This window comes from Tursiops truncatus, chromosome 1 (genome assembly GCF_011762595.2).
Source record: "Tursiops truncatus isolate mTurTru1 chromosome 1, mTurTru1.mat.Y, whole genome shotgun sequence".
NCBI classification, from domain to species: domain Eukaryota; kingdom Metazoa; phylum Chordata; class Mammalia; order Artiodactyla; family Delphinidae; genus Tursiops; species Tursiops truncatus.
Window position 1 is genome coordinate 167519831 of NC_047034.1, and position 26203 is coordinate 167546033.

Below are 26203 nucleotides of genomic sequence, written 5' to 3' on the forward strand. Positions count from 1 at the left end.
CTGCCTCCATAGGCGAGTTCCTTCGTCTCCCTGGACCTCATTTTCCTTCTGTATGAAACGGGGTGGCCGTGTCCACCTCAGGGTGTCAGTGTGGTGATGAAAAGATCCCAGCACACGGCCTAGCGAGCGGTAGTCACCAGTAAACGGGAATGGTCTTATCATGATTTTTGTTCTTCTACAGAAAAAGGCACTGCCTTATCAGCTCCCCCTCTTACCCTCACCGGATGGGGCTCCTGAGGCCTGTGACTGTCTGAATTGTGTCTGTGGTTTTATCTAAAACAAACGCTGGTCCTGCCCTGATGTGGAGTCGGGGCCCCACAGGCTCCTGGCCAGCCGGTCTGGCCGCAGCACGGGGGGGGGCGGTGGCAGTGCCACAGAATCCCAGGAACCCCCATCTCTGTAGCCTCCCGGCTGCTGGAGCATTTGTTTCCTCCCCAGGGGTGATGTGGGAACTGGAGTTCCAATAAAAACTCCCAGAGGAAGAAGCGGGCCGATTAAATGGTATGCTGTCTTTCCTCTCTGGGACTTTGGGGAAGTGACTGAGGAAGTTTCTGGAATTTGGGGTCCCTAAAAGGAAGTACCCAGGCAATTGGGAGTCCTGTTATCTGGTCCTGGGCTGCCAGATTGTTTCCAGACCACTGGGGCCCTGGGAGCGCCACCATCTCAAACACGTGGCCCCTGCTGGGCCCTGGGCGCTGCCCTGTCCATCCCTCCAGGCGGCTCCCTACTTCTGAGAAGTAAACAGGCCGGGGGGTGTCTTAAAGGAAACCAAGCTTTTCCTCAGGAGAAAATTAACTGGGCTTGACTTCACTCTGAAACCCAGCCTCCTCCCTCAGCCTGAAGTGATGGATGCCTTTCTCTGTGGCGCTCCCAGACACGCCTTCATTCACTCTCTCAACAGTTGCATACTGTCCACTAACTGTGTGCCGGCATCCCTAGGTGCCTAGGATCCTGTGAGGAACAACAGTCTTTTCTGTGTGTGGAACTTACATTCTCACAGGGGAGACAGACAATAAACAAATAAATGAGTTAATAGATAACATGGTTGTGAACAGTTAGGGCCTTGAAGAAAATCAAGTAGGATGCAGGGCCAGAGAAGGGAGAGGTCATGGTAGCCACGGTGATCAGGAAGGATGGGCCTGCAGAGAAGGGGACATTTGAGCAGAAGCTTGAATTGAGGCAGAGAAGAGACCACAAGGATGTGAGGGGCAGAGTGTGGCCGGCAGGAGGAACAGTGAGCACGGTGGCCCTGGGGTAGGAGCATGGAATCGAGAGGGGAGGAACAGAAGACAGGCTAGAGCTGGCAGCCAGGAGGTGGCAGGGCCCAAATCATCCAGGACTGTGTCTCTCAACCTTTTTTAATGACTGCTTCCTGCCTAAAATTTTAATACCACGGATATACTGTATGCTTGTTTCTGTACTGTATGTATGCATAAAAAGAATAAGATGTTTCTGGGGGACTTCCCTGGCGGTCCAGTGGTTAAGACCCCACACTTCCACTGCAGAGGGCATGGGTTCAATCCCTGGTTGGGGAACTAAGATCCTGCATGCGGTGCGGTGTGGCAAAAAAAAAACAAAAAAAAAACAGAGTAAGATGTTTCTGTCATCCAAGAACTAATTCTCTCCCCGCCTTTAGGAGCAATTTTGTCCCAGTTGAGAATGCATGCTGTAGGGCCTTCTAGGCCATTGTAAGGAATGTGTATACTCCGGTGCCTATTTGAACTGAAAGTATTCAAGACAACAGCTCTATAAACTTCCCCCAGGGTTCCACTTGGATGTTTAATAGACATCTCAAACTTAAAACATCTAAAACCGAATTGCTTATTCCAGTCCCCGAGCCTACCCTCCATCCCCAGTTTCTGCATCTTAGCACCCCCTTGCTCAGGCCAAGGAAGCCTGGCAGCATCTTGACTCCTGTTTCTCTCGCGTTCCCCCTGCTTCTCACCCCTTCTGTGCTGTCACCCTGGCCCAAGCCCCCACCATCACTCCATCGCTCACCTGGTCTGTTGCAGCGGCCTCTTACCTGGCCATCTCGCTTCGATTCCTGTCCCCCAAGGAGCCTGCCAGGTAGTAGGTGCCCTGTGAGTGAGGAGGAAGGAGAGGAGGTGGAGAATGTGCCATGGGTTGTCCTGATGGGCACAGGAGCCAGGGGGCGGCTGTGGGGCAGTGGAGGAGCTTCACCTGCTCCTGGGGCTCCTGCCCCAGCCAGCATCAGCGTGGGAAGCCAGGGGGAGGGAGGGGGAGGACATGTGCTAACCCCTGGTGGGGCTCACACTCCTGTCCCTTCCTGCCCCACCTGCCTCATTTCCTCCCCGTGCAAGCCTCCAGCGGTACCGGGCTCATCACCCTCTCATCCCCCAGATAGGGCATCCGTCCTCATCAGAAGCAGATCCTGAGCTCTGTTCTTTCATCAAGCGTCGCTGAGGGCCACCGTGTGCCCGCCGGTGCTGGGGGAACAGGGGCGACTAGGATATGGACTAGTGGGCGAGGCAGCCCCAGCACAGCCCCCGCTGCCGCTCCACATGCAACTCATCCTTCATCCCCAGGGCTCCGGCAGGGAGTTCCCAGGCCTCCCCCTGCCATCCTCTCCAGCCCCCCTGGACTTTCTCCTTATAGCAGTCGCCCCACGTATAATCAGATGCCTTGCGTTGCTCGTACTGCTGTCCGCCTGACCCGCCAGGCTGGCCCCGTGCCCGTGGCCGTGTTGCCTGCTGCCTCCCCACACCCAGCCCGGCAGCCTCCAAACCTTCAGAACTTACTAAACATTTGTGGGAAAACAAGCGGAGGTAACAGCCAGGGTGTGGAGCTGAGAGGAAGGAAGTTTGACCTTGACAGTGAAGGAGAGAGGGAGGCGATGCATTCCCCCTCCTCTCAGCGATCATATGGGGCTCGTGTACAGGTGTCGGGGAACAGGGGTTCCGCCTGGAACTCGCTGTAATCAACACAGCCGGGCTGTTCCTTGGGAGTCTTTCTTTGGGCCTCTTATCTTGGTGGCCTTGGGGCCATGGAGGAGGGAGATGCCAGGCCCTTTCGTGGGCCAGAGCACACAGGACGCGCCTCCCCCGACACTGGCCTGGCATTTCAGGGTTATGGCCAGAGTCAGATGCTGCTTCTGGAGTCTGGTGAGCAGTGATGATTCTTCAAAAGCCTAGGTGATATAGCTGATTCACTTTGTTATACAGCAGAAACTAACACACCATCGTAAAGCGATTATACTCCAATAAAGATGTGGAAAATAAACAAATAAATAAATGAAGCCTAGCTGCTGGGGGCGGGTGTTGTCACAGAAACAAGGCCCCTGGGAGGGGTTTTGCTTTCCCTCATGTTGTGCTCCGTTAGTCTGAGAAGCAGGGCGAAGTTCAACTCTCCCCACGTCTGCGCTCCCCCTCCGGAAGGCTCTTCTCATGCTCCAGTAGGGCCTGGGGCACACTCGGGTGTTTCCGGGGCGCAGCAGTGGTTGCCTGTGGGCTCCAGGGCTGTGTGTGCCCTCCACAGACCCTCAGCACGCAGGCCCCTGGACCTCTGTCTCTGTATCTCCCTTCAACTAGCCCCAGGCTTGTCCCATGCCCTGTTGAGGGCTGTCACCCTGACTGCAGCAAGACGGGGGACTGATGCTCTCTGACCATTGACACCAGTGATGCTGTTCGTGGTAAGAACTGGGGGGCAGAGGAACTCTCGGGAGAGGGGCTGGGAAAGCTAATTAGGCTCGTCAGGAAATGACTCCAGCCCTTTTGAAACAGCCTACACAAAACATTTCTTTTCTCCCATGCCCTTTTATGCTTCCTTGCTTTTCCTCATACTGTCCACTCCCCCCAAACCCAGTACCCTTTCCCCTCATTTCTGGTGGGTAACTTTTCATCTTTCAGAACCAGCTCAAATCGTAGAACATCCTCTGGAGAAACGCCGCCCCCTGCCCTCCCCACTCCACCAAAGGGTGTGACTTTTCTCTGGGTTCCAGAACCATTTGCGTTAGTCAAAGCACTGTCTTGTCTTGGGGTCATGTCTTTGCATGTATGTGTCACCATTTGACCATGCGCTCCCTGGAGGCAAGAGCGGGTCTTACTTGTGTCCATAAAACCTAGTGGCCAGCCCAGTGCCTGGCACCCATAGGTGCTCAGTGTTGAGGCCCTTCGTGAATGAACCTCTCAGGAGAAGCTTCATAGGCAAGATGGCCTCTGAGAGGCCTTGAAGGCGGAGTAGGGTTTGACAGTATCCTATGCAGAAGGCCAAGGGGAGCTCTTTCTTCATGTGTTTACTTGTTTGTTACTTGTGTCCTCACACTGGAAAGGAAGCTCCATGGAGACAGGGACGTTGTCTTTTGTGTCCCCAAAGCTGGCACAGAGCCTAACACAGAGTGAGCAGCTAGTACCCACTTAGTGAATGAATGGATAAAGCTCTGCCGGAAAAGGAAAGCAAAGGAAGGGGTTTCGGGGTCCAGGAGGGATGAGAATGAAATGAGGAAAAGCGGCCAGAGCAGTGAGGAGTTCCCCAAGGCGGGGCGGGAGCGGAGGGAACCGGGGGCCCGGCGGGGTGGGGGTCTGGAGCAGGGCTCTGCGAGAAAGGCGGATCCTCTGTGCCCTGGCTGCAGATGGGACACTGCCCCCACTTGTGCCCGTGCAGGAGCGTGGCCTCAGCGGGTGGCATCCCAGCCAGGGCACCAAGGACAAGGAGAAGGGACAGAGGCTCCCGGGTGTCCTGGTGTCAGGAACTGAGTTGCTGCTTGTGGGGGACGGGAAGGGACATGGCAAAGGGCCTCTGAGTCAGCTCTCGGTCTGATGAACATGCCCGGCCCCTCTGAGGAAGAAGCGGAGAGTCAGTTTGTAATGAACGAGGCCTTAAAGCTTCCGTCCAAGCCCTGTCTTTACCACAAGAAAGGTTCTCTGGGATCTGAAAAAAAAAGTAGACAGGTCTCTGTCCCACACACCGGGCGGGGGTATCTGGGTCACACGCTAGCCGGCAGGGAAAGCAGACTGTCCTCCCGTTGGGTGGCCCGTGCTGCCAGGCCAGGGACACGTCTGAGAACCCATCCAACAGACAGGGAGAAGCACAGTCTCCTCTCCTTACCTATGCTCAGTGAATGAAGAGCCCTCCAGTCTGCCCACGGCAGTCAGATGCCCACCGTGGCGGTTCCTCACCTGCACTGACAGGCCCAAGTCCCAGCTCTTGTCACAGCTGAGAACACCGAGACTCCAAGAGGGACTCGCCCAGGGCCACCCAGTGTGCAAACTGCTCTCCCTTGTCGTTCCAGAAAACTCCACGGCCAGTGTAAGTGAGGCAGAAAGGAAGGCCCAGGTATACTACCGTGCATGTATGAACGAAAGCAGGATTGAGGAGCTCAAGGCCAAACCCCTGATGGAGCTGATCGAGAAGGTGAGCCCCTACGCCCCATCTCCTCCTGCCCCTGCCCCCTTCCCCCATCTCCTCCTGCCCCTGCCCCCTTCCCCCATCTCCTCCTGCCCCTGCCCCCCGTCTCTTGCCCCTGCCCCCATCTCCTACCCCTGCCCCCTGCCCCCCATCTCCTACCCCTGCCCCCGCCTTCCATCTCCTACCCCTGCCCCCTGCCCCCCATCTCCTACCCCTGTCCCCTACCCCCATCTCCTACCCCTGTCCCCTGCCCCCATCTCCTCCTGCCCCTGCCCCCATCTCCTCCTGCCCATGCCCCCTGCCCCCCATCTCCTCCTGCCCCTGCCCCCTGCCCTCATCTCCTCCTGCCCCTGCCCCCTACCCCCATCTCCTCCTGCCCCTGCCCCCTACCCCCATCTCCTCCTGCCCCTGCCCCCTACCCCCATCTCCTCCTGCCCCTGCCACCTGCCCCCATCTCCTCCTGTCCCTGCCCCGTACCCCCATCTCCTCCTGCCCCTGCCCCCTACCCCCATCTCCTCCTGCCCCTACCCCCTGCTCCCATCTCCTCCTGCCCCTGCCCCCTACCCCCATCTCCTCCTGCCCCTGCCACCTGCTCCCATCTCCTCCTGTCCCTGCCCCGTACCCCCCATCTCCTCCTGCCCCTGCCCCCTACCCCCATCTCCTCTTGCCCCTGCCACCTGCCCCCATCTCCTCCTGCCCCTGCCTCCTGCCCCCCATCTCCTCCTGCCCCTGCCCCCTGCCCCCCATCTCCTCCTGCCCCTGTCCCCTGTCCCCATCTCCTCCTGCCCCTGCCCCCTACCCCCATCTCCTCCTGCCTGCCCCCTGCCCCCATCTCCTCCTGCCCCGTCCCCTGTCCCCATCTCCTCTTGCCCCTGCCACCTGCCCCCATCTCCTCCTGCCCCTGCCCCGTACCCCCATCTCCTCCTGCCCCTGCCCCCTGCTCCCATCTCCTCCTGCCCCTGCCCCCTACCCCCATCTCCTCCTGCCCCTGCCACCTGCCCCCATCTCCTCCTGTCCCTGCCCCATACCCCCCATCTCCTCCTGCCCCTGCCCCCTACCCCCATCTCCTCTTGCCCCTGCCACCTGCCCCCATCTCCTCCTGCCCCTGCCTCCTGCCCCCCATCTCCTCCTGCCCCTGCCCCCTGCCCCCCATCTCCTCCTGCCCCTGTCCCCTGTCCCCATCTCCTCCTGCCCCTGCCCCCTACCCCCATCTCCTCCTGCCCCTGCCACCTGCCCCCATCTCCTCCTGTCCCTGCCCCGTACCCCCCATCTCCTCCTGCCCCTGCCACTAGCCTATGCCCCTGGCTTCTGCCCCAGCTCTCAGCTGCCACCAGGGCCCAGCCACCTCACACCTCCAGCCACCTTGACCAGCTGGATCATGGAGTCTGTCTGTCTGCTGACATGTGTCAGATTGTCTGAGTGAGTGTGTATGTGTGTGTGTGCGTGCGCATCTCTGTGTAGGTGGGAATGTCTATGTATTTATGGGGGGCTGTCTGTCACAAGTATATGTCTCTGGGCGTCTGTGAGTGGGACAAGGGCCCTATTTACAGGGAAGATGTTTCTCTACGTTGCTACTTCCATTTCCTCAGGGGGCATGTTTGTGTGTGAGGAGGGGTGTGTTCTGGAAGGACCAACAGAAAGTCTGGGATCAGAAGCAGAGCCCTCCCTGTGAGGAGGGCCACGCTGACCCGGGCCCCCCGTCACCCTGAGCAGAATGAGTCTTCTTCTTCCTGGGCACCTTCCAGTCAGCCTTGGATGGACTTGGGGGTCGGGGGGGCGCCCAAGGCTGGCCGCACTGCCCAGTGCACACAGAAGGGTGGCCATGGGTGTTTTCGGGGGAACTGCTGCTCCCCGGAGGCCCGCCTCCTAGGTGGGCTCAGGGGAGGCACTGCAGCCGGGTGGGGAGCTGTGGGCATCGGGGACGGGACAGCCCCTCCCCGCTGGCACAGGCCTCACGTGCCAGCACGTGCCCAACCAGGGAAGACTGAGGAGATGAAAAGCATCCCAACTCGGAGAGAAACTCTGATAGACCTTAACTCACCAACCTGTTAAAGAATAAGGACCCTTTTTTTATAGGCACAACTGAATTTCTGCTTTAATAGGAATTACATTCATGTGATGGAGTACGCAAAAGTGAACAGAGCACAGGAAAATTCTCCTTCCCATCCCCATCCCCAGCTGCCTAGGGAGTAGCCGCCATATGTTTTCATGACTGGTCAGAAACCCCTAATGAAGACACACCAGGGGCTTCCCTGGCGGTCCAGTGGTTAGGACTCTGCGCTTCCACTGCAGGGGGCGTGGGTTCAATCCCTGGTCGGAGAACTAAGATCCCACAAGCTGCGCAACATGGCACGGCCAGGAGAAAAAGAGAGAGGGAGGAAGGAGGGAAAGGAGGGAGGGAGGGAGGAAGAGAGAGAGAGACAGAGAGAGGGAGGAAGGAAGGAAGGGAGGGGGAAGGGAGGGAGGGGAGGGGAGGGGGAGGGGGGAGGGAAGGAGGAAGGGAGGGAGGGGGAGGGAGGGAGGGAGGAAGAGAGAGAGACAGACAGAGAGAGAGGGAGGAAGGAAGGAAGGGAGGGGGAGGGGGAGGGAAGGGAGGGAGGGGGAGGGGAGGGGGCGGGGGGAGGGAAGGAGGAAGGGAGGGAGGGAAGGAGGAAGGGAGGGAGGGGGAGACAGGGAGGGAGGAAGAGAGAGAGAGAGACAGAGAGGGAGGAAGGAAGGAAGGGAGGGGGAGGGAGGAAGAGAGAGAGAAAGAAAAAAAGAAGGAAGACAGACCAGCCCTTTCATTTACTCCTGAGGCTCAGAGAGGTCAGAGGACTGCAGAGGGTCACAGAGCAAGTCAGCAGCAGAGTCAGAATCCACACCCGGTCTCCCCCGACCCCGCCTCATCCCCTCCCCGGCCCCCCTCCCTCCCCACAGCTCGGGGGCTGGAACATCACGGGGCCCTGGGACAAGGACAACTTCCAGGGCACGCTGCAGGTGGTGACGTCCCACTACCGCACCTCGCCCTTCTTCTCTGTCTACGTCAGCGCAGACTCTAAGAACTCCAGCAGCAACGTGATCCAGGTGAGGGGCCGGGAGGCCGGGGGAGAGGGCCGGGCCTGACCCCAGGGCCTGTTTTGAGTTTACCAAGCAGCCCCGTGAGGGCAGACCTGCCCTTGGGCGACAGGCTTCTGGTTTCTGAGCTTGGTTATCTCTGGAGGCTCCCAACTGTGAGATTTTTGCAGGAAAGTTGTGAAAGGGCAGGCTTGCCTTCCTTGGGTAGGTGGGGGTCACTGCAGCACAGGTGAATCTTTGGGGTTCTGACTGGTTACTGTGGGTCCCAGGAGTGATGTCAAGTCCTGGGCACAGCTGGAGTCACCTCCCGGTCACCCCAGCTCAGTCTCTGGCCTTTGTGGCTCTGCTCGGAATAGCTTTGAGTCCACCTCTTCCTGCCAGAGCCTGCCCCAGACTGAGTACCAGCACACCCAGGGGACCCCAGCCCTGCTCTGCCCACCCTCAGAGGCAGAAGCGAGAAACCGGGTTGGGCCTCCTGAAGGCTAAGTTCCCACCCACCTCTGCCACTCACTCACTGCGTGACCATGGGCAAGTGCCTCGGCCTCTCTGAGATGCAATTTCCTTGTCAGTCAAATGAACTACAGCAATACCTACTCTAGGTATGTCAAGGTGCGGCCCAAGGCTCTGATAGGAGCTATCAGGGATTGGCCCTCCCTACCTGCCCAGCACCCAACAAGGCCCTCACTGGCACTCTTTCCTTGAATCCTCATTCCAGCTCTGCGGGTCAGATAGTTCCCCTATTTTCCAGGTCAAGAACCTGAGGATCAGAAAGGTTCGGCAACTTGACCAAGGTGACACAGCTGTGAGTGGCTCTGGACTGCTCACCACCTTGGGAAGTGTTCAATGAAGCAGAAGTGCTCTGCCGAGCCTAGAAGGAGTTTAAAGAGGAGGGTGGTTCCGTCTGACCTTCAGAAGGGCCCCAAATCCCCACGGCTGACCACATGTGTGGGAAGGAATGTAGCCCGACATGTGTCTGTCCCCTCGCTGGGGGGCCCATCCCAGGGGTGGCCTCGGCTACCAGCTTGTGCTCCTGCTGGGGTCTGAGCTGCTCCTCCGTTGCCACGTGCCTGCCGTCCCTGGAGCGAACAGAGACTGCGTGCAGGTGTGCGTGCGCAGGTGTGCGTGCGCAGGTGTGCGAGCGCAACGGGAGATCCCCTCTCACCCCCGCCTTTCTCTTCAGGTGGACCAGTCTGGCCTGGGCTTACCCTCGAGGGATTATTACCTGAACAAAACCGAGAATGAGAAGGTAGGTGTGCCTCTTCAGAGAGTGGCTCCCGCCCAGACCACCTCTCTCCATGGTTCGTCCCCCTCGGTGTTCCCTCAGTGTACACACCTCTGCAGGTCTTTGAAGCTAGAGGAGCATAGAGGTGTCCCTTACCTGGCAGTCCCTGGCAGGGGAGGGGTATCATTTGTCCCCATTCTAGAGTAAGGCTCTTCCATATTCAGGCACCGTGGGCACAGGGGACAGGTGTCATTTGTCCCCGTTCTAGAGCGAGGCAGTGATAATGCCCACCTTATATACACATCACCTCTGGCCTTCCCAGTCACCCTGCAGGTACTGAACATCTCTGAACTTCATTCGCCTTATGTGTCACATGGACATTATTTTTACCTGGCCTGTTACAGAGGAGGAAATAAGGCTCAGAGATGCTAAGTGACCTTATCAAGGTCACACAGCTAGTCGTCAGTGGTGAGGCTGAGATTCTCATCCAGATCCGCTAACTCCAAAGTCCACACCTTTCCCTCCCCCTGGCTGCCTCCTGTGATGTCCCAGGGAGACCTGGCCTGAGGTTCATTGACTGTCCATTCATGATTCCACCCACTGTATTGAGCAAGTGGCTACCAAGTGCCTGATGCTAGGGAGATAGTGGTGAACAAGACCAGCTTGGTCCCTGCCCCATGGGGCTTCGAGTCTAGGAGGGGAGGCAGATGTTAAGTAACTAACCACCCGATTAGAGGCATGATGATAAATTGTGAGAAGGGAAGGGTGAGCTGAGAAAGTAACCTGGAGACCTAATTCAAATCTGGGGGCCTGGTAGAGCAGGGTGGATCAGAAGTGCGTTCCAATAATTGAGCGATGGCCCAATTGGTGGCTTCCATGTGATGGGCGTCCAGGAGGGAGTGTGGGCTGGGACAGCAGGGACCAGCCCACTTCGGGACCTTTGTGGGCTTTATCCTGAGGGCCATGGGGAACCAGTGAAGGAGTGCACTGCCAAAACCATTCTTGAAGCTAGTTTCCGGCGGGTATCCTGGATGAAACCCCCCAGCCCCCTGGCTCCCTGCGCAGGGCTGCAGCTGGCCTGCCCCACCCTGCCCCCCTTGTCCAGTGGGCAGTGGGTAGCAGCCACTGACGGATGGGGGGTGCTGGGTCCCACAGGTGCTGACGGGATACCTGAACTACATGGTCCAGCTGGGAAAGCTGCTGGGCGGAGGGGACGAGGACACCATCCGGCCCCAGATGCAGCAGATCCTGGACTTTGAGACAGCACTGGCCAACATCACCATCCCCCAGGAGAAGCGCCGGGACGAGGAGCTCCTCTACCACAAAGTGACAGCAGCCGAACTGCAGGTAGCTGAGCTCTGCTGACGCGGAGGCGGAGGCAGCACAGCATTCAGGATGGAGGGCACTAGACTGGGGTGTTGACACCCCCTGCACCAGACCCTCAGAACAACCCCGTGAAGCAGGGGTGGTTGTTGTCCCCAGTTCACAGACGGAACTGAGGCTTAGGGAATTAGAGTTGCCTGCGTAAGGCCACACAGCCGGAGACCAGCCAAAGCCAGTCTCTTGCCCTACGCCAGGCTGCTTTTCTGCAACCGCAGCTACCTGGGGAGACTCTGTGGTCGTGATAATATTGGCTCACACTGACTGGGCATTTCCAGTCTCTCAAGCTCAAGTACATCAAGCCTGGTGCACAATAAACGTGAAGGTTGGGTTCTGATGTCACCTCCCTTTTCCGAGCCGGGAGGTTAGGTGATGTGCTCAAGGCCTCTAGGCTCCTAAGTGGCAGGGGAGCTGGGACCTGGACTCAGGCTTGGTTCACTGGAGCTCTGCTTTTGACCACGACCCTGGTGACCTCCTGGAGCTGTAACAGGGTTGGGGTCAGTCGCCCTCTGCACTGGGTGTACCCATCTGAGAAGTCGATGTCTCGTCTGTAGGTCAGCCTCTATCAAAGCCTGCCCCCTGGTGGCTGCTTGGGACTTGCAGGTAGTGAGTTGATTGCCTGCCAGTTCCTTCTTTCCAGTTCGTGGCATGTTGGTGTCCAGCCTTCCCCCAGGCTCTGGGGTCGCAGAGGAATCAGCAGAATGGCCTTAGTCAATCTTCCTGTTTCCTGCCATCGCCCAGGAATGCTCGGCTAGGCCGTGCTTCCCTGCTCGGAAGGATGTCCAGGCCACCTGTGTTGAGGCTTCACTCTTCCTCTGCCCAGCCGAGTCCTCCCCATCCATTAGAGTTTGGCTCATCTCTGCTGCTTTAGGGAAGAACACCTAGGTCCCTACCCCTTTTTCTCTCTCCATCCCTCCCTCCAACAGGTGTCTATGGGGCTACCTTGGGGCCTTGCTCTTGACGTGCTTCCAGGCGAGTAAGGGACACCAGCGAGGAAACAAGCTCAATCTCATTGCCGAGTGCTTTGGACAAAAGAAGCAGGGCACTGGGACCAGGGGCAGAGCTAAGTCAGGGAGGGTGAGTCTAATGAATAAGTGAGCAGGGGCCAGGCTGACTGAGTGTCCCAGGCGGAGGTGCAGCCCACACAAAGGCTGGGGATGAGGGCAAGAGAGCCTGGCCTCCTTCTGGGTGCCAGCTGCCCTTTAGGTCCCCAGAGAAGCTGGCATCGGGGGGAGCGGTGCTGAGTGGATTGTTATGGAGATCAGCAGCCTGTGCTGGGCACCATCTGGCACTGTTTTTCCGCTCCGAGGCCAGGAAGTCGAGGGAGATGCTGTTTGTGCAACATGGTTTGGTTTGCTCCAGCTGCCCAGTTCTCAGCCCAGAAGGGCTCCAGCAGTCCCTCTCCCCCCTGCAGTGGCCACGAAGGCAACTGACAGCCCGAGAGTGGCCAAGAAAACACAGCAGCCCTGGGCACATCTGCCCCAGCGTGGCTTCCAGGCTCTGCCCCTAGATGTCTTTTCACCATTGCTTTCGCTCTGTTCTTCCAAGCAAGCAAGGAAAGGCTTTTCCTCCCTCCCAGCTACAGAGCTCCCAAGGTGGGGAGGATTTTAGCAGAGGCAGCAGCCTGGAGTTGTGTGAGTCCTGGGCTTGGAGTCAGAAGACTGCTCTGGCCCAGCCCCACCGTGAGCCTTGGGCAAGTCACATAACCCCCTCTTTGAGCCTCGGTTTCCTTCCTTGTAAAATGGGCTTTGCTTGCTCATTTACACCTGCTCCATTGCAGAACACAGAGACAAATGAGGGACAGCCCCTGCCCTCGTAAGGGGCAGTGGTTCTTAACTTTAAGTCACAGAATTCTTTGAGGACAGGTTGAAAACTGTGGCGCATCTCTCAGGAGAAATGGACATGGTTACGTATAAAAATATTATATCTAGTGTTTAAAGAAGTCCTGGACCCCTGAAGCCTGGTGTCCTGGATGAGAATTGGCCTGCCCTGCCCATGGGGTTGCATGACGGTGAGATAAGGCAAAGGATGGGATCTCATCTTGTAAACTGACATGCAATTCGAACATATTACAGTAATCGATCTTAGTATTATTCCTGTGTCATCGGTGATGACAGCCCACGTCTCCAGCCCTAAACCAGTTTGATTCATTCCACCCTTGGACAGAGAATGTCTTTTTGTTCCCTGGTATCTGGAAATTTGGTGTTCTTCCCAGACTCCAGGAGGCTCAGGGAAAGACGCCCCAGCCTTTCACAGTGTGGTTCTAGGAACACACGGCGGTTCCAGGCAAGCCCCCAGCAGCAGAGTCTGAATTCAGACCCATGAATCCAACATCCTTGTGTTGCTTCTCTAGGGGCTTGAGGACCTTCCTGTTCCTTTCTAGGACCTTCCACACCAAAAATTGATTGGGAATGAGCCCCATCCTCTGCTCTAAATTCTTCAGCTGAGTTAGAGCCTGGGAGCGTCCTCGTTCCTCTCCCACATTGCAAGCCTACTTGAGCTGGGTGCTTGGTGACCAGCAGTGCTCTTTGGCTGCAAGTGTGGAAAATAGAGCTCATCTGTGTGCCCCAAAGGCTTTGAGTCACAAGTGGAATGTCCTGGTTGGTTAAAACAGCCGTCTCCATGGAGATGGACCCAGGCACTCGGGTTTAAGTGAAGTGTTCACTAAATCAGTAAAGATTGAAAATGTGAAAATCCTGGTATTCAACACGCACTCTGTTTCAGAGTTGCGGGAATTTACCTGCACAGAACACCTGCTCTCCCGAAAGGAACAGGCTTGTGTTAAGTATACGGGGATTTATCATCACCTGTATCTGTACCCTGATCAGAGAGTTCCAATCACCTGCAGTTTAGGAAGCTCTTGTTAATTGTATAAACAGCGACATTTTGTAAACTTGGCGATTTTCCCGGGGGGCTTTGCCAGCAGGTCACACTGTCAGGTAGCTCTAAGTGTTGAGCCCTGTTTGACCATCTCACCTGGACACCTTCAAGTTTTGCAGCCACAGAAATTTGATGGGGAGCCCCAGAGGTCACCTGCTTAAGGAGCTCTTGCCAGGAAGAGAGGGAGGAATGGACAAGCTACGGGAAAAAAGAAGCTCGATTTATTGTATAAGCTGTCCCGAGAGGCACAGAGTAGCCCACCCTTGGCAGGGATTTTTTTTTTAATTTATTTTTATTTTATCTGTGGCTGCGTCAGCTTTTTTTTTTAATTAATTAATTTATTTATTATTTTTGGCTGCGTTGGGTCTTTGTTTCTGTGCGAAGGCTTTCTCCAGTTGTGGCGAGCGGGAGCCACTCTTTATCGCGGTGCGCGGGCCTCTCACTGTCGTGGCCTCTTGTTGCGGAGCACAGGCTCCAGACGCGCAGGCTCAGGAGTTGTGGCTCACGGGCCCAGTTGCTCCACGGCATGTGGGATCCTCCCAGACCAGGGCTCGAACCCGTGTCCCCTGCATTGGCAGGCGGACTCTCAACCACTGCGCCACCTGGGAAGCCCCTTGGTAGGGATTTTTGTCTCCATTTGAGAGAAAGGCTGCAAAGTGACTTGAGGTCCAGAGCTGGTTCATGGTGGGGACCCCAATCTAGGTCTTCTCCAAAACAGGGCTCTTCCAGCTCACCTTGGTGCCAGGCAGATGGGGATGTATTGGGGCAACTGAGCACAGCTCTTCCCAACTCTGTGGGTAGTTTGCAGTAGGTCATGGTGGGAATGCAAATTATCCGGCATCACTGAGAGCCAGTTGTTAAATGTTTACCAGCACACCACTGCCCACGGGACCTGCCCTCCTCAGTCCTTTCAGGTCCTTGTTCCCCAGCAGCTGAGCTGCCCTTTAAAACCAGAGAGACTGTCAAGTGGGAGGTTTTTATGGCTGCCTCTGTCACTGAGGACATTATAAGTATTTACCAGCAGGTTACAGATTCATCGATGTCACTGATTTTACGTTCTTAATTGATCTTCCTGTGTGAAGGCCATTTATAAGGCATCTCTCGCTTCCTTTATTTGTCTCACATTTTGCCCGTTTTCAAGGAAACAAAGGTCAGAATTTGGAATCAGTCCCAGGACCACTCTTGGGAGACTTTGAGCAGTGATTACAATAGCTCATCAATGATTATAATAGCTAACACTGATTGCTTGCTAAATGCCAGATACCATGGACGTTACAGGCATTTTTGCTGTAACACAGTATATGCAGTCCTGAAAAACCTTGCATCCTGTAAAACTACAGGACTGAAAAGAACTAAAAACAACAGAACATATGGGGAAAATAGGACTAGAGCAGTCCATTCAAAAGTTGTGTAACTTGAGGACATTATGCTAAGTTAAATAAGCCAGTCCCAAGGACAAATAGACTGCATGGTTCCACTTAGATGAGGTACATAGAGTAGTCAGGTTCACAGACAGAAAATAGAATGGTGGTTGTCTAGGGCTGAGGGAGGGGAATGGGGGAGTTATTTTTAATAGATTCAGAGTTTCAGTTTTGCAAGATGAACTCTGTGGATGGATGGTGGTGATGGTTACAGAACATGAATATATTATACTTAATGCCACTGAACTGTACACTGAAACATGGCTAAGGTGGTAAATTTTATGTTACCACAATTTTTTCTTAAAGTTGTGCCACTTGGTCATCAAAACACTCACAAGACAATAATTGGAACCTTGAGAAATAGCTCGCATGGCTGGAGGCTGCCTGGTGGGAAATGGAACTCCTGGCTGTGGACACGGAGACCCCGAAGATAGACAGATGGGAGCTCTGTGCAGTGGGGCTGCCGTTAGGCGGGCCAAGGGCAAGTGCAGCCCTCTGGGAGCTGGGAGTTATGCAAAGTGGCATGTGCCTCTGTGGGGAGGGTTGTGTGCAGGTGCTCCTTTTATATTATCTTAAAATAGAGCTGACTGGCTTCCTGTGTGGGCATGGGCTGAGCTGAGGGCTTTTCCTCTCTTGCTGGGGTTATCATCCTATGCTTGCTTTTCCAGATCCCATGCCTGAGAAAGACCTCCTGTGGACCAGAGAATTCTATGCACTCCACTGCTGTTATTCTTGTAGTTACCAATCATACAGAAGACTGATCATATAGAACCTAGTTGATGTTACAGGACCACATGTTGAGTAGAACCGACAGGATTCCTTGTTTAATTCTCACACTAACCCTGTGGGGTGGGTTTTATGATGATGATGAGCCTCACTTTTCAGATGAGATCCCGAGGCACAGAGGAGTTCATCCACTTACTCCAGGTCACACAGCTGGTAAGCGTATGAACCCAGGCAGTTGGCTCCCGATTCTACACACATCCATTGCAGATCCCTCTGAGGCTCAGTTTCCTCATCAGTAAAATGGGGATAATGGTACCTACTGCCTAGGCTTGTCGTGAGGTCCAACTGAGAGAAGATGTGTGTCACTGATGGTGGCCCCTGGCCCTGGAGGGGCTTGACCAGCAGTGGCTGCCGCTGCTCTCACTGTGTCTCCTCTTATTCCATTTCGAGTTACAGTTTGGTGTTTGGTGCCTTACGGTTCTATACGTACAGCGTCCCTGACAACAGTCAGCCAGCCTGGGTTTGACATCGCATCTGCCCAGTGCACCGTCAGCCAGCGCCCAGCTCTTTGCTTTGTCTGCGGTGAGGGCTCAATGGCGCCTTCTTCAGAAGAACGACCTAGAGTCCTGGGCTCTGAGGAGAAGCAGCCCAGCCAGAGTCACGCTGTCTGCTTCCCTTCCAGGCCTTGGCGCCCGCCATCAACTGGCTGCCCTTCCTCAACACCATCTTCTACCCCGTGGAGATCAACGAATCCGAGCCTATAGTCGTCTATGACAAAGAGTACCTGAGCCAGGTCTCCACCCTCATCAACATCACAGACAAATGGTAAGGGCACCCGGCCGGGACGGGGGCCACACTGACTAGGAACATGGGCCCTGGGCTGGCTTCTGTGAGAGGCTGCAGGGTACCCAGGCTCCTCCGCCCGCCAGCTTGGTAGCCTTGGGCACGTTTCTTTCCCTTTTTCGGGTTCATTTTCCTCATCCATAAAATGGGGATACAAATACAGAGAACTGAGTGAAATAATCTGTGTGAAGTATTTTAACAGAGTGCCTGACACTGAATGGGACTCAGTAAATGTTAGCTAATAATTTAGTTAATATTTATGATTTTTAAAAAATATTTATTTAGTGGGCTTCCTTGGGGGTGCAGTGGTTAGGAGTCCGCCTGCCAGTGGAGGGGGACGCGGGTTTGAGCCCTGGTCCGGGAAGATACCACATGCCGCAGAGCAACTAGGCCTGTGTGCCACAACTACTGAGCCTGTGCTCTAGAGCCCGCGAGCCACAACTACTGAGCCCGTGTGCCACAACTCTTGAAGCCCGCACACCTAGAGCCCGTGCTCCGCAACAAAACAAGCCACCACAATGAGAAGCCCGTGCCCCACAATGAAGAGTAGCCCCCGCTCGCCGCAACTAGAGACAGCCCACGCACAGCAATGAAGACCCAACGCAGCCAAAAATAATAAATAATTTTTAATTATTTATTTATTTGGCTGCGTCAGGTCTTAGTTGCGGCACACGGGCTCTCTAGTTGTGGCATGCAGGCTCTAGAGCGCGCAGGCTTAGTTGCCCCCCGGCATGTGGAATCTTAGTTCCCCGATCAGCGATTGAACCTGCGTCCCCTGCATTGGAAGGCAGATTCTTAACCACTGGACCACCAGGGAAGTCCTATGATTTTTTAATTGTAAAGATTTGTTGCAGAAATGTTTTTAACTACAGAAAAAAATTCAAATTACCCAAAACACTCATGTTGATCTTATGGGATGTGTATGTGTGTTTTTAGAGAGAAGCAGGTATGTGAGAGAGAGAGCAAGAGGTGGATTTTCTAATACATGGTTCCTTTTTTCGCCATCATCGTGACCACGTGTATAGTCTGCTTTTCCCTTGACCTTTACCATAAGCACCTTCCCCATGTCGTCCCAGACCCTCTGCAGGTCTCATTTTTCATGGCTACATAATATTCCATCAAGTATAAATATGATTATTTACTCACTGTTCCCCACTTGTCAGACTTTCAGGTTGGTTCCAGTTTGAGGCTGGATGTTCACCATAGTGAACACTATATCTATGTGTGAAGGTGACTTATTTGCAAAGGTGACACCAGCCACAGATGGTTCTCTGCGCCCTGGGGATGGGGGCAGTGAGAGCTCTCATTCATATAGAACTTCGCCTGGCTGGCCAGAGCCTCCTTCCTTCCCCTCCGATTCTTAGGCCCGCTTTCCCATCTTTGGCCTTCTGGCTGGGTCTTCCCCAAGCATTGGAAATGGCCACTCCTTCCCTTCTTCAGCCCAGTACCACACAGCATCCAGGGTGCATCTCTGTGAGCGCCCCCTAGAGGCCAGTGGGGGGAATGCTGCTGTGCATCCAACCTGGGGCACTTCTGAGCCTGTCTGTCATCTTCTTGCCCCAGCCTGCTGAACAACTACATGATCTGGAACCTGGTGCGGAAAACAAGCTCCTTCCTCGATCAGCGCTTTCAGGACGCCGACGAGAAGTTCATGGAAGTCATGTACGGGACTAAGAAGGTGAGCACCTGCTGTGCGCCAGGCCCTAGAACTCGCGAGGGAGGTAGATGACAGGCAGAGGATGAAGAGGGCCACTGAAGGGATCCCCCATGGTGTCCCTGGGCGCACAGGAGGGGATCTAAGCCAGCCAGGGGTGGGCAGAAGTTTCCAGGAAGAGGTGATTACACCGTCTTCAAGTGTGAAGAGGACGCTCAGTGATTTAGCTAATTTAGAGCAAAAGGTGGCTTCTGGGTTTCCCTTCCGACTCCTTCTCAATGGTGATGGTGATGAGGCTTTCCTTGTGTAACTCATGTGACTGTCATATCCCTGCAAGGTGGCTATGATCATCAGCCCCCTCTCACACAGGGACCCCCCCCAATAATACTACTTCTTCACCATAAATTTAAAACCCCTGGAGCAGCCCCTGACTCACGGTAAGTACGACACGAGTGTCCACTGATACCATTATCCTCCCAAGCCCCAGACCAGGTGGTTTCCACCAGCTTTATTTTATTTTATTTTATCTTTTAGTACTTATTTATTTATCTTTATTTGGCTGTGCCAAGTCTTAGTTGAGGCCCGCGGGATCTTAGTTGAGGCACACGGGATCTTTTTTTTAGTTGCGGCATGTGGGCTTCTTAGTTGCAGCACGCATGTGGGATCTAGTTCCCCGACCAGGGATCAAACCCGGGCCCCCTGCACTGGGAGCCCGGAGTCTTAGCCACTGGACCACCAGGGAAGTCCCTTCACCAGCTTTAACTGCCCCACTGTGACCCCTGCCCTCCAGCTACTTCCACCTCCCCAAGGAAGTGGAGGTCATTGTGTCGTTCACACGGCCAGCTAGTGCGTGTTCACTGACGCCCTGCCACCATGTGCCAGACTCTGAGCCCAGTACGGAGACACTGAGATGGGGTCTGTGCCCCAGGCCCCCACGTCTGCTGAGGGGGCTGAGAGAAACCGATCAGTCCTCACGTGCTGAGGGGATACACCAAGCCGGGACCCCTGCAGGCAGCTAGGAGGTGCCCCAGCCACAGAGCAGTGGAGGCTGGAGTGCTAAGCCCCCCTACACCGGCACACCCTGCCCACGCCCAGGACCACAGCTAGCAAGACCCCAGGGGGCGAGCAGAGCTGGCGCCAGGTGGACTCTGCTCCTGCAGCCCCTCCCAGAGTCCAGGGCAGTGGGCAGAGCCAGATGAGGACTGGCAGAGAATGGCAGCATGTGGGCCCCAGAGTTGATCCTGGGGAAAGTTCTGTCTCTCCCTCCCCTTGTACACCCACCTCTGGCAGGAAGGGGACAGAGGGAGAGGGAGGCTGGGAACAATCCCTGTTCCTGACAAGAGGGGCTTGCTCAGCCACGAAGGCCACCCTGGGCCCGCAGAGAAGGGCCAGGGGAAGAGCTGGCTGCCCTGCCCTCCTTCCTGCCCCACCTGCTGCTATCTTGGACCAGCCCTGGGTGAGTGCCTGGGTCACAGACACGACAAGGCAGGGACTCTGTCCCCTGAATACGTGGTCTCCCAGGAGACTTTATACGGGAAGGGCCTGACCAGGACCTGGGATGGTAGTTACAGAGACGGCTCTGTGTCGGGGGCACACGCCTCCATCATCACTTTATCCCCACCCCGGGTTACAGATGAGGAGACAGAGGCTCAGCGAGGTAAGGGGTTTCCCTAGTCACCCAGCAAGGAAGCAGCCAAGCTCAAATTCACACCCAGGTCTGGATGACTACAACGTTTGGCACTTTTGGCTACTCACTATTAGTGATAATGAATAAACTATATCATCACTGGATGTTTACTTTTTATAGGCATTATCTCACCAAGCTCCTACAACAGTTCTGTGTCTTGGAACCTGTTATCTCATTTTACAGATGAGGCAACTGAGGCTCAGTGAGGGGAAGGGACTTGTTCAGTCACGCAGCTTGTAAGTGGAGTGGCTCTGAAACCCAGCACATCGGATTCCACAGCCCGTACCCCTGAGCTCTGCACCACTCAGCCTCTACTCTGCAGGAACCAAAAGTTAAAATTGGGCTTCCTGGTGGTTGCCAGGGGCAGCAGGTGGGGAGAGGAGAGTGGGGAGTTGTTGAATGGGTGGAGAGTTTCAGATTTGCAAGATGAAAAGTTCTGGAGATTGGTTGCACAGCCAGTAGATATAACACTACTGGACTGTATGCTTAGAGTTCCCCGGACCAGGCTCAACGTGCAGCTGCTGCGCTGACTAACGAGGTGCTGAGAGCTGGTGGGACACAGGAAGGCCTTGGCAGAAGCAAGGGCAGCTGGGAGACCCTGGACGTGGGAGGCTCTGAGCTGGGGCTCACTAGATGCCCCGGGGCTGAGGGGGGAAGACACTGCTCATCTGTTTCTCATTCTCTGGCCCTCCCCACTCCCCACCATGGCTGCTTCTGGGTCCAGGCCAGATCTGTCCAGCTTGCGTCCTGCACAACTCAAAGCACAGCCCCGCTGTGTGACCTTGGGTAGTCTCCTTCCTGCCCCACCTGCTGCTATCTTGGACCAGTCCTGGGTGAGCGCCTGGGTCACAGACGCGACAAGGCAGGGACTCTGTCCCCTGAACACGTGGTCTCCCAGGCTCTCTGAGCCTCAGTTTTCTCATCTGTTGTTTGGGATCATCCCTGACCTCATCTCACAGGACCCTTGGGAATGGCCTCCATTTGGGAAAACACTTTTAATTTGTAAAGCCTTATAGAGCATCCAGGTGCCCATCCTCGTAGGGAGGTAATAGCACAGAGCTCTGGGTCAGAAGTTCTGAGTTTGCAGTGCTTCCTCTAACCATACAGCCTTGGGCAAATCACTTCATTGGATCAGGGAGCTCAGTCTTCCCATCTGTAAAAAGGGGTAACTCATCACTGCCCTATTTACGAGAGGGTTGTCTGGGGTTACATGAGGGAATCCCTGCAAAGTCTGCTGTGAAGGCTACCATACTGCACATCGTGTTCTTCATCTGCAGAAAGGAGCACAGAGGGTACCTGCCTCGTCGGGTTAACAGCGAGGATTCTGCAGGGTGGGGCCCCGCACCCAGTAAACACTTACTAAACATTTACTACTATTGCTGATGCTGTTACGCTTTTTATGCACCTGTCTCTCCCCCGAATGTTCTGGGCATTTCAGCTGAGCCCAGAGGGCAAGACCTAGCACAGTCAGGGCACAGCAGAACTGCTCAGAGAACACTGGCTGTGTGAGTTAATGAACGCGTGCGTGAATGAATGGGTTTACGCGAAGAACCCCCTGAGAAGACAATAAGAATCAGTCTGTGATTCAGCCGTCCCAGCCTGGAGCCCCCACAGAGCCCAGGAGTTAGAATCCCCCTGGGCCCAACCTCCTGTGGGGTCAGGCTCCGCCAGGTCCGGGTACAGCCCGTGTCCAGCTGTAGGCTTTGAAGCTGAGGAAGAGCAGTGGGTGGGTTGGGGGGAGGAGAGGGGCGGCCAAGTGGACACACGGCTGGGAGAGTTTAAAAGAACTTAGAGGGGCTTCCCTGGTGGCGCAGTGGTTGGGAGTCCGCCTGCCGATGCAGGGGACACGGGTTCGTGCCCTGGTCTGGGAAGATCCCACGTGCCGCGGGGCGGCTGGGCCCGTGAGCCATGGCCGCTGAGCCTGCACGTCCCGAGCCTGTGCTCCGCAAGGGGAGAGGCCACAACAGTGAGAGGCCCACGTACCCCAAAAAAAAAAAAAAAAAAAAGAACTTAGCGAAGGCTGGAGTGCCTTTTTCTTCCTTCCTTTTTTCCTTCTTGCCTTTAAGAAAAATTTTTAGAAGGTGTAATTTACACACAATAAAATGTATACACTAAGTATACAGGTTAGTGAGTTTTGACAAATGAAATCACTCCTGTAACCACCAACCCAATCAAGACAGAGAACATTTCCATCAGCCGTTTGTCCAGCGTGCTCTGCACAGGAGGGTCCCTTGCCCGCCATTCCCATCAGTCTCCCCGACCCAGCATCCCCAGAGGTGGGCGTAGATGGGATCACACAGCTGTGCGGGCTTCTTTTGCTCAGCAAAACAGCTGTGAAATTCATCCATGTTGTGTACATCAGTTGTTCCTTCCCTTTTGTTTCCAAGTTGTGTGCTGTTGTATAAAAATACCACGTTTTGTTTATCCATCTGCCTGTCGATGGGCATTTGTGTTGTTTCCAGTTGATGGCTGTTATGAAGCAGGCTACCCTGAGCCTGGGTGGTTTTTACCACCTGCTCTTCAGGGTTAAGAAGACTGGGCTTCCTCTGCAGCACAGGGGTTTATGTGAGCAGGGCCACCACTTGTGGTCATACGGACTGTCCACAAAGGCTGCCAGGGCAGGGGAGCAAGTGGGGCTGAAGCTAGCGCCTCACCGGGGGGTAGAAAGTTAACTGCCCAAGGCTCTCTGCCACCAGGATCCTCATCCTCTTCCAGGAGGGGCGTGGGATGTGGAATCAGGCACGTGAGAGTTCCGGTGGCTGGGGGCCTCTGGACCAGCGGTTTCCCCTGGCTGAGTATCTGTTTCCTCATCAGGCTCCCAGGTTCATTTTGATGGCTCCAGAGGATACCATCAGCATCTGTGAAGTGCTCTGCAGGAAGTAGTAGATGCCGGTGATTAGGGCTATCCCGTGGCCTCTTGGTCCAGTGCCTAAAATAACTTCCACTGGGTCAGAAAAGGTCTCCCTCAAGTTCTGGACAGGAGCACGGGCCTAGCTGGTGCTACCTCCCAGACAGACAGGGGTTGGGAAGAAGGATGGGGGCCAAGTAACCCCTCTGACTTGTGTTTTCCAGACCTGTCTTCCTCGCTGGAAGTTTTGCGTGAGTGACACAGAGAACACCTTGGGCTTCGCCCTGGGCCCCATGTTCGTCAAAGCGACCTTCGCCGAGGACAGCAAGAACATAGTAAGTGTCTCCCTGTGCACACAGGCTGTGACATCACTCCTGCGATGGCCCCTCACGAGCCTGACAGCCCACGCTCTGGTCTGCTCTGGACCTTCCCTGCCCCAGGCCAGGGCTCCAGCTTTAACTCCAAGGTCCTGTTTTCTAAAGCCTTGAATAATCTGAGTTATGCACAATAGCTGCTATGATCGGGTACCAGGCACTTTATCTGTAGTAGCTCATGTAACCCTCACCGCAGCCCGGCCAGGTTATTCCAGCCATCTCCACCTCCAAGGGGCAGGCAGGACCCAGAGAGGTAATGTTGACAGAGCACCCTGACCTCGAGGGGTGACGGACAGAGGAACCTCATGGCTGAGCACCAGGAGACAGCCAGGCCCCAGCTCAGATCCTGGCTTTACCTCTTCCTGGCTGAGTGACTTGGGATAATCTCACTCCGTGAACATGGAAGTGGGAGTGTCCATCCTGCCAGTGGAGACTAAATGACATAGTGCACACAAGAGGGCACCTGGCACAGAAGAAGGGCTCAATAAATGGTAGCTGTTACGTCCTTGGTACCACTTTTATTTCTAAGTTTAACTGCATAGATATTATTTGCAGTCAGAGGTTAGCAAACTGAGACTCAAATCTATTACGTGACTGACCATGACCTACCTGTTAGTGGCTGATGCCATCAGTCCCTCTGCTCTTTCTGCTGCCCGACTCCACCTTCCCCTGCCCTAGAGCCTTCAGTCTCCGGGTCTGCTCTCGACGTTATCACCCTCAAAAGCAGCCATTCATCTCCAGCCCAAGCAGAGCATTTCTGAAACCGCTCCTCAGAACTCGACCTCTCTAGATTTTAAAGCCCAGTCCATCAGAAAGGAATTCTGTGGTCCAGTACATCTGAGAACAGCTACATATTCCGGCATCTCTAAAAAGAGTTGCAGCGCCTGGTACCCAGTAAAGGCTCTGAAAAGTCCCACAGCAAAGAGACTTTTCCAAAGCTTGCCCTGAGTGTATTTGACCAGGGAGCCCTGTTTACAGAAGTCCAGTCTCATCTCACAGGATGTTAGTGTTCAGAGGAACGAGTTTGGGGGAACATGGCTGTGGCCCCCCTCCTTAGCCCAGCACCTTGGAGGACAAGGCCTCGAGCCAGGATCTGAGTTGAGTCTCTGGCCTGGCGTCATCCTTCTCCCTGGGATGCCCACTGCCTTTAGGCAAGTCCAGTGCCCAGACCTGACTGGTTCAGCTGCTGTCTCCTCAGGCCAGCGAGATAATCCTGGAGATCAAGAAGGCGTTTGAAGAGAGCCTGAGCACCCTGAAGTGGATGGATGAAGACACTCGGAAATCAGCCAAGGAAAAGGTGAGGCTGGACGGGTGCTGGGAGGGGTCCCGCACAGAGGGCAGCAGCCTCAGAGAGACGAGGGTGGATGAAGGAGGGACTAGTTTTATCCAATGAGCGCAGCACGGTTGCTGTCCTGCGTTCAGGAGGTGGAAAGTCCAGCACGATGGAGGGACAGCCTTGAACACATGATCGGATTAACGACTGTATGAAAACAAACTGTGCTAAGTGCGCAAGGGAGGTGTGACCATGGGTGAGGCGCAGCCCAGCAGGGGGTGGTGACCAGGGAAGGCTTCCCTCGGGACATGACATTTAGGCAGAGACCCCGAGGATAAGTGGAAGTTAGACAAGAGGAAGGGACGTGAAAGCTCTGAGATGGGAGGAGCTGGGCCGTTTCCCCTTGGCCCAGACCCTGAGCCCGGCACCCACAGAGCACTGCTGGGCGTTCACTGTCCTCTGTGTCTCTCCTGCCCAGGCGGATGCGATCTACAACATGATAGGCTACCCCAACTTTATCATGGACCCCAAGGAGCTGGACAAAGTGTTCAGTGATGTGAGTGGCTCCCACCCTGCCCCCTTGCATTCCTGAATACCCATGGGGACCCCGCTTGGGAAAGGGCAGAGGCTGGGTCTGGGTGGGCCACTGGAGGCACCATGACTGTCAAGACATCTGGAGTTGATGTGCTGTGGGGTTTGGGCATGGACCGCGAACTAAGGAGCCATTATCTGCTCCTTCCTCTCCTGGGCCAGCCGGTGACCCCCACCTCCCCAGAGCCGCTAGCAGTCAATGACCAGCACAGCACAGTCAGCTCTACTGAATGAGTGGGAAATAACGGGGGAAAACAGATCCTAGAAGGTGTAGAGAGAATCGGTGTCCCTAAAGCATCAGGGGGCGGAGTACAGAGTGGAACCCCTCATACACTTCCCAGACCCCCGAGTTGCCTCCTATCCCCAGGCTTCTCGCCAACCTCCCCAGAGAAACCTGGACCTCTCATTCGGACTTGGAAATGCTAATGGGAAAGAGGAAGAATAAATCCCAAGTGCACATTTAAGCTTAATTTAGGCAACAAGCATAGTTGATACATCCCTGGTGGTTAGACCTTTGGGCAAATCACTCCTTTAAACGGATTGTGCTTCTGCCCCGAAAGATAAAGTTTTATACCTTATAATTGAAATTTGTGAATTCAGGCATTTTAGAAATTGTAATAACCGCTCATCATGGTTATATTTAAAACCAAAGAATATTAAAACTACTTCTGAGAATATGGGACTCATTCTGCAGCCTTTTTCCTTGAGAGTAATTTTAGACACTCCAGGATATCATGATATAAGACGAGGGGCTCCTGGAGACAGCCCAGGCAGACCCCACAGGATTGGAGTCATGACCCCAAGGGCCTAGCATTTTACCAGAGCCCTGATGTAAAGCCAAAAAGTCCTAGAGCAGATCTAAGGGAGAACCTTGCCCCTGGCAAGA

General features: G+C 55.0%; 1 protein-coding gene across 2 annotated transcripts in view; it reads left to right on the forward strand.

Moving 5' to 3' along the window:
- The window catches only part of ECE1 (endothelin converting enzyme 1), a 115350-nt gene that overhangs the window by 78142 nt on the left and 11005 nt on the right, over nucleotides 1-26203 (forward strand). For both annotated transcript variants that reach the window (XM_033841800.2, XM_033841793.2), the window contains exons 5-13: nucleotides 5249-5370; nucleotides 8281-8427; nucleotides 9599-9664; nucleotides 10796-10987; nucleotides 16730-16872; nucleotides 18454-18568; nucleotides 23304-23414; nucleotides 24652-24750; nucleotides 25205-25282. In XM_033841800.2, the coding sequence (XP_033697691.1) occupies nucleotides 5249-5370; nucleotides 8281-8427; nucleotides 9599-9664; nucleotides 10796-10987; nucleotides 16730-16872; nucleotides 18454-18568; nucleotides 23304-23414; nucleotides 24652-24750; nucleotides 25205-25282 (1073 nt within the window). The remainder of the gene's footprint in view (nucleotides 1-5248; nucleotides 5371-8280; nucleotides 8428-9598; nucleotides 9665-10795; nucleotides 10988-16729; nucleotides 16873-18453; nucleotides 18569-23303; nucleotides 23415-24651; nucleotides 24751-25204; nucleotides 25283-26203) is intronic.